General features: G+C 34.2%; 1 protein-coding gene across 1 annotated transcript in view; it reads right to left on the bottom strand.

Annotated features, from left to right (window-relative positions):
- Positions 1-431: 431 nt before the first annotated feature.
- The window catches only part of LOC131934495 (uncharacterized), a gene marked incomplete at its 3' end in the record, with an annotated part of 13,590 nt that continues 5,425 nt past the window's right edge, over positions 432-8,596 (bottom strand). The window contains exon 4 of the mRNA XM_059290533.1: positions 432-713. Coding sequence (XP_059146516.1) covers positions 432-713 — 282 coding nt within the window. The remainder of the gene's footprint in view (positions 714-8,596) is intronic.

Here is an 8,596-nt window from a genome sequence, read left to right as displayed (position 1 = left end):
CTTAAACTGTGTGCATTGATCTGGTTACGTATCGGACCTGGTTTTTTTACTCATTACTGCATGTTGTATTGGCTATTGCAGTAATAACTATTATTTAATTACTTTAGAATTGTTATCCTATATAGGTATCAACAATCACTATGACATCCTGTGTTAGATTTCCACTTTATCATTTATATTTGTCATAATTATTTAAATAATATAACTTAGATTTACTATTAAGGCCATTTATAGTCTGTAAACTATTTGTTTTTATTTTAGACTTAAATTTTTAAAGAGCTTATTAACATATATTGCTAGTTGTAGTCATTTTAGAATGAATAATTCAAATAGCATTCGATCTATTAAACTGAAAATAGTTTTAGTATGGTAATAAAATTCATATAAATGGGTCTAAAAAAAACAACAACAGAGAAATATGTTTTACTTACCCTCAGCAGGAGTTGAAAAACTTCCTATTGTTTTTTCGCTAACGTATCCAACGATGTTTTGAGCTATTATTTCATACGAGTAGGTTTTCAATGGAGTCAATTCGTACGATACAACAGATGGTGTACTGCTGGTCATTAAACCAGTTAAGTTCTTAACACCAAATGTATAATTAGCCACATTGCCCTCTGATGCTTCAAAATAAATCATGTACTCATATGGTCCATTGGTTGTTGTATTTGGTAGTTGTATAACATTATAAACTTTTCCTGGCTTTGCGGGATCTGCCAATTAACATAATTATTATTTCTATCGATGAATATCCCAAATTTAAACATGAATACTTCTCTATAAATTAAATTCAAAATAAGATAAAAGAAAGGAACAGAAGCAATATATATATATAAGCAACCTAAAATTATATATATTGACACATTGGTAAAACAATAGCGGAAGTAGTCTCCCCTAAACTTTATCGTATAATGTTATTCAGTACAGGGTGGCACTTTCGTGCAGGAAAAGTGAGAAAAGTATAGAAAAGTATTTTATTGATTTTTTTTAGTACTTAGAATCTACATTTTAAAAACAAATTGGATTTATCTACCCTAAATTTTCTTGTATATTCCTTTTCTTTAAAAATGTAATAGAATCACGTTAAAAAATGGAAAATTAGTGCTTTGTAAGGTAAATGTTGATTAGTTTTTAAAAGGTGATCAAACATCTAATTCAACCAAATGTCACAATGAATAGTCAATGAGTCTAGACCTACGTGAAAGGTATTGAAGACATTGGTCCAGTAGAAGTGATGTTTTATTTACAAATAGGAAATACCGGAAATAGGGTAAATTAAGACTTCCGTTCACTGGAAATCTCTCTTCTTCCTCTTCTTCGTTCTTAATTTTTAGTGTTGGGAGGGATCGAGCCTTGTCTGCCAGAGGGTTTTTTTTAAATTAATTCAACCATGAGCTTTGCCGACTCCAACCATGCTTCCATCACAATTAAGGATTACGTGTCAACTGGTTATGCCGCCATTGTGGCCATTGACTCCGGTTTCAGCCTGCTTTTCTTTTGGATTTGCTTCCATACGCCTTTGTCCAACCAAGAACAAACTACAAGGCAGTAGTTGTTTGATTTTGGAGTTGTATCTCCTAGAAGAGTGGCTGTCCCCAGCTAACGAGCCTCATCTGCCTGAGGGTTCGAACTCGAGGACTTTTCAGTTTAGCAACCATGAGCTTTTACCGACTCGAACACGCCGAAATCTCTCAAAATTGGAGAGAATTAACTGGTGGCCGGAAAGAACCGCAACGGAAAAAAGCGCAACGGAAAAAAGCGCAAAACAAAAAGCGCAACGGAAAAAAGCGCACACGGAAAAAAGCGCAAAGAGAAAAAAGCGCAAACAGAAAAAAGCGCAAAGAGAAAAAAGCGCAAAGAGAAAAAAGCGCAAACAGAAAAAAGCGCACACAGAAAAAAAGCGCAAACAGAAAAAAGCGCAAACGGGAAAAAAGCGCAAAGAGAAAAAAGCGCATACGGAAAAAAGCGCAAAGAGAAAAAAGCGCACACAGAAAAAAGCGCAAAGAGAAAAAAAGCGCACACAGAAAAAAGCGCAAAGAGAAAAAAGCGCACACAGAAAAAAGCGCAAACAGAAAAAAGCGCAAACGGAAAAAAGCGCAAAGAGAAAAAAGCGCAAACAGAAAAAAGCGCAAACAGAAAAAAGCGCAAAGAGAAAAAAGCGCAAACAGAAAAAAGCGCAAACGGAAAAAAAGCGCAAAGAGAAAAAAGCGCATACGGAAAAAAGCGCAAACAGAAAAAAGCGCAAACGGAAAAAAGCGCAAACAGAAAAAAGCGCAAACGGAAAAAAAACGCAAACTGAAAAAAGCGCAACGACAAAAAGCGCAACGGAAAAAAGCGCAAAAAAAGAAGAAAAAACGCAAAACAGAAAAAAAGCACACACAGAAAACTGTTCACACCGAAAAATGCACAAAGAGCCATTTTCGCACAAAGACCTCTAAGGGACTAGATGACACATTTATACATGATTATTAGGGCTGCTGTGAGAGTGTTGTGTTTGACCTGACGCGATATACTACCACTTAAAGCATACCACTACCATGTGCATTCACATCACCACGATACAGGCGATAATCGCTTGACACAACGTCTATTTTTTTCTTGTTCACTATTTATTCAACGACTATTCTCGAATAAATAAACATAAAACTATCCTTGATATTGGCATTACACGGGAGTATCTCGTACATGCTCCCTAGTCCCAAGCTTGCATTCTATAACAACCCGTTTCTATCGCAAAACTTCACTCTCTTTCTTCCGAGTCATCAAACATGCATTCGCTATATCTCTCGCACCAACATTCATTCGCACAAAAATACCCTGATAAAACACACATCATAATCATTATGTATTAGATTATTTCATCATGATGTACCTATATCTACCTACCTACCTACCCACCTACCTACCTACCTACGTACCTACCTACGTACCTACCTACCTACGTACCTACCTACCTAAGTACCTACCTACCTACCTACCTACCTACCTACCTACCTACCTACCTACCTACCTACCTACCTACCTACTAACCTACCCAATATATATATATATATATATATATATATATATATATATATATATATATATATATATATATATATATATAATATATATATATATATAATATATATATAATATATATATATATATAACATATATATATATATATATATATATATATATATATATATATATATATATATATATATATATATATATATATATAATATATATATATATGTATATATGTATATATATATATATATATATATATATATATAATATATATATATATTATATATATATATATATATATATATATATATATACACGGGTAGGTAGGTGGGTTAGTTGGTGGGTTCGTGGGTAGGTAGATTTTTTGGTGGGTGTGTGGAAAGATGTGTGTGTGGGTAATTAGGTGGTTGGGTGTTTGCGTAGAAGAGAGTTTTATACAGACATCAGTTCGGGGTTGGGGGGGGGGGGGTCTCGGCCCGAAGAGAGTCTACCGTCTACCCCCCCCCCCCCCCCTTCCCCCCGAACTAAATGGAATTTATATTTTTAGATTATGCACATTTCCTACTGAGCCAATAGAGCACTACATCAAATAGTTAATCAGTTTAACAATGTAGACACCATTGAAGTAGGTCCGAGTCAAAGCCTGGTGTTATAATAAAACTACATCTCTCTTTGTCCATTATGCTGTTCAATACATGCTTTGGTTGGTGTTAGGATTGTTACATATAAGTATTTGCGTAGATTTAGAGTAGCGTCCTATTTGTTTACATGTTTTCATTACCCTTCAAACTATAGTCTATTTTAGTTATATTGAGATTAAAGAATGTAAATAAATAGTACAAACAATTATGTAGCATAGAAATGATTGGTATGGAAGTGACATAAAGCGCAGAAAACTTAGAGGTTAGGTAGGGAATAAAAGGTGGGGTTAGGAAAGTTTGGGGGTCCATTCTCTAATAGGCAGTCTATGTCTCGTTCGTACTATCAAACAATAAAGACGTTAATTGTATACAGACTTCGTGTTGGTTAATTGTCGACCCTGTCCTCACCTCACAGCACAACAGTTGGGTGACGCTTTCTGTAGTTGTTTTTTTCTCGACAGTAACTTAACAGCTTTTCCGAGTTCTGTTATTATAGTTTTGGCTAGACAGTTTTCTGAAATCAATTAATTCACAACTGTTTTTTGCAACAAAAATGTTATTTGTGTTGCAATAATAATTATTGTTTTAATTCCATTCTATATGATCATTCTCTTTTATTCTAATAGTAAAAGATTATTAAAATTCATATCTAACACAGCTTATCAACATCTCTTGTTTTTATTTTTGAAGTATAACTACTGCAAATAAATAAGATGATTTGTGTTATAATGTGACGTCATAAGCTGACTAGTGAACAACGTAAACACGCTTTTCAATTCACTTGGACAATTTTAAGAATACAGCGTCCATAAAATGTTGAGATAAAGAAATCTTTTCTTTTGCCAGCCAGTGCAAATATATTCTAGAGCCGATATAATAACCATGTCGGATCATATTAGTTAAGTTTAAAGCATAAGCATATAGAGTCACTTCAATATCCCACTAAATCAACTTTAAAGGTTAGTAAAACTTGCAGAATTAACAAATCAACACGAATGTTTGAACAATACGCATATAAGATGCTTGAGATTCTGTGTGCCGAAGAAATGCCTGGATGAAAATCTGATCTACACAAACACCCAACCACCTAATTACCCACCCACAAATCTTCCCACACACCCACCAACTAACCCACCTACCCTTGTATATATATATATATATATATATATATATATATATATATATATATATATATATATATATTAGGTAGGTTGGTATGTAGTACGTAGGTAGGTGGGTACGTAGGTAGGTACGTAGGTAGGTATGTAGGTGGGTAGGTAGGTAGGTAGGTAGATATAGGTACATCATGATGAAATAATATTAAATACATAATGATTATGATGTGTGTTTTATCAGGGTATTTTTGTGCGAATGAAAGTTGGTGCGAGAGATATAGCGAATGCATGTTTGATGACTCGGAAGAAAGAGAGTGAAGTTTTGCGATAGAAACGGGTTGTTATAGAATGCAAGCTTGGGACTAGGGAGCATGTACGAGATACTCCGTGTAATGCCAATATCAAGGATAGTTTTATGTTTATTTATTCGAGAATAGTCGTTGAATAAATAGTGAACAAGAAAAAAATAGACGTTGTGTCAAGCGACTATCGCCTGTATCGTGGTGATGTGAATGCACATGGTAGTGGTATGCTTTAAGTGGTAGTATATCGCGTCAGGTCAAACACAACACTCTCACAGCAGCCCTAATAATCATGTATAAATGTGTCATCTAGTCCTTATAGGTCTTTGTGCGAAAATGGCTCTTTGTGCATTTTTCGGTGTGAACAGTTTTCTGTGTGTGCTTTTTTCTGTTTGCGTTTTTTCTTCTTTTTTTGCGCTTTTTTCCGTTGCGCTTTTTGTCGTTGCGCTTTTTTCAGTTTGCGTTTTTTTCCGTTTGCGCTTTTTTCTGTGTGCGCTTTTTTCCGTTTGCGCTTTTTTCTGTTTGCGCTTTTTTCTGTGTGCGCTTTTTTCTCTTTGCGCTTTTTTCCGTTTGCGCTTTTTTTCTGTTTGCGCTTTTTTCCGATTGCGCTTTTTTCTGTTTGCGCTTTTTTCCGTGTGCGCTTTTTTCTCTTTGCGCTTTTTTCCGTTTGCGCTTTTTTTTCTTTGCGCTTTTTTCCGTTTGCGCTTTTTTCTGTTTGCGCTTTTTTCTGTGTGCGCTTTTTTCTCTTTGCGCTTTTTTCTGTGTGCGCTTTTTTCTCTTTGCGCTTTTTTCTGTGTGCGCTTTTTTCTCTTTGCGCTTTTTTCTGTGTGCGCTTTTTTCTCTTTGCGCTTTTTTCCGTGTGCGCTTTTTTCTCTTTGCGCTTTTTTCCGTTTGCGCTTTTTTCTGTTTGCGCTTTTTTCTGTGTGCGCTTTTTTCTCTTTGCGATTTTTTCTGTTTGCGCTTTTTTCTCTTTGCGCTTTTTTCTGTGTGCGCTTTTTTCTCTTTGCGCTTTTTTCCGTGTGCGCTTTTTTCCGTTGCGCTCTTTGTTTTGCGCTTTTTTCCGTTGCGCTTTTTTCCGTTGAGGTTCTTTCTGGGAACCGAATTAACTAAATAGTATCTTTTACTTTTTTTTTTTTTAATAACGACAATCTAAATGAAACGGTATTCAAAATATCGGTACATTAGAAACCAGAAGTAGAATAAAGTACCAGGTCCGGCTATTAGAGGTTACCCAAACATTGAAAGTAACTAAATGACAAGATCCTAAACTTATATATGAAATTTCCTCTATTTAACTCAAACAGTAGCCTACTCAAGTTATAGTCTTAACACGCAAATAGAGTTAAGTACATCTTCCGGTAACCGGAAATCGTTCAAAAGTTGATACTGAACTACAACTTTGATATAAAACCTATACATAAAATTTAATCAACCTAACTGAAACGGTACTACAGACAGACATACAAACAAAATTGCAAAACTAAGTTCAGATTTGTGTTAATCGTCGAGATTTGTAAAAAAATCGCTTTTGATTTTCTGCACTATTACAACATTTCACTAAATATAATTAAAATATGGCCGATTCTAGTCGGAATAAGATACGCATGCGATACGCATGCGCAATGGGGAGAAACTACGACTTAGCGGCGATGTTTTCGATGGTACTGCGCATGCGTCTGTTTACAACCGCAGAACCCTAATACCAACCCTAATCCTATCCTTAACCCTATCCCTAATCCTATCCCTAACCCTAATCCTAACCCTAGCCCTAATCCTATCCCTAACCCTAACCCTAGCCGTAATCCTAACCCTAATCCTACCCCTAAACCTCATTCTAGCCCTAACCCTAGCCATGGGTCACTGCGCATGCGCAGAACTATCTTTTGCCGAAAAATCTTATTCCGAGTAGACACTTCGTTAAAATATTATCATTATATAATTTTAGAAGTGAATGGCAGATAACGCAACTTACAAGTCACTAAAGGAGGAAAATATACACTGGAACTTAGATTATTATAGTAGCTGTCTCTTGGTAAATCAGTTCTTATCTTCAAGCTATATACAGTTCCTGGGACAAGATTAGTCAAAGTTGCTTCAGAAGCTCCAGAAGACACGTTTACTAACGTGACTAAGCTGGTTGCATTAATGATGGCATAAGTAGCATTGGCTCTGTGTACAGCAGCAGCCCACCAGCGCAAATTGACGCTGTGTGTTCCTATTGTGGTCCATCCTGGATATCTAACCTGTAAGTAGCTCACTAATTTTTTTTTTAAGTGAAAGTGTAAAATAATCAATGAGTTTATTTTAATAAGCAAATAAATTAAAACTATTGAATTTTGTATCTCTCTCTCTCTCTCTCTCTTTCTATCTTTCTATATATATATATATATATATATATATAGGCCTATGTATATATATATATATATATATATATATATATATATATATATATATATATATGTATATATATATATATATATATGTATATATATATATATATATATATAGGCCTATGTATATATATATATACATATATATATATATATATATATATATATATATATATATATATATATATATATATATATATATATATATATATATATATATAATTTGTCGGTATAGCGAGATCAGAGTATCTACACTATGTTTAGACTTTTAAAATGCGTACTTATGTAGAGAATAGCGGCTTATGCTATACCACGGGTCGGCTCGTCTAATATATATAGCTCAAATGGACTCTGTATCTCTGTATGTATGGAGCGGACAGCGGTTGGTCGGACACGTGGAACACTTGAATATAGTAAAAAGTTCGACGTGATCGCAATAGTGTAAATTCTTAAAGTTTTTATTCTTTTACTTAAGTCTAAATTGATGTTTAAAAAAATCAATATTGATGTTTTTATAAAAAAATGTTCCTTTTTTAAACTGATCATTTTAAATGTCATGTGGAAAGAACAATATAAAATTAAATGTATTACCCTTCACAAAAATTCTGAAAAAAAAAATGTATACATTACTTCCCTTAGTTCCTAAGTACCAGTTACAATCCTTGATAAATCACAAAAAAAAAAAAAAAAAAAAAAACATCGGGAAAAAATACTTTTATTATTTTGTTTAAATATTGAAAAAAATTAAATAATTAGCATGGATTGATATAGTGCATTGTGGTAGGTAAAACAGGGGTATTTTAAATACTATCTTTTATTTATTTTAAACACTGAATGTACTATTTACTAATTATATGTTTGATCAATAACAATTTAGAAGCCGTTCCTAAACGTTAAATCATATCTTTCCATTTGCGAATAAGATGGAGTATTATAGTCGTTCACTAAATGGAGTCCTGAGCGTCCGCTAGCGCCCCGACAGAGTGTTACTTGGAGCCCCGAAGCTTACCATTAGCGCTATTGTGCCTACGTTCGTTCTATACATTGCGATATACAATGGATAAGGAGGGTTACTATAGTCCTTAAATAAATCGAATCTAGGGCATCGTTCGGCGCCCTAACCGGGTGCTATT

This window comes from Physella acuta, unplaced genomic scaffold, assembly GCF_028476545.2.
Source record: "Physella acuta isolate Inbredline_101_S28 unplaced genomic scaffold, ASM2847654v3 ptg002841l, whole genome shotgun sequence".
NCBI lineage: Eukaryota > Metazoa > Mollusca > Gastropoda > Physidae > Physella > Physella acuta.
This window is presented reverse-complemented; position numbering and strand designations above follow the sequence as displayed.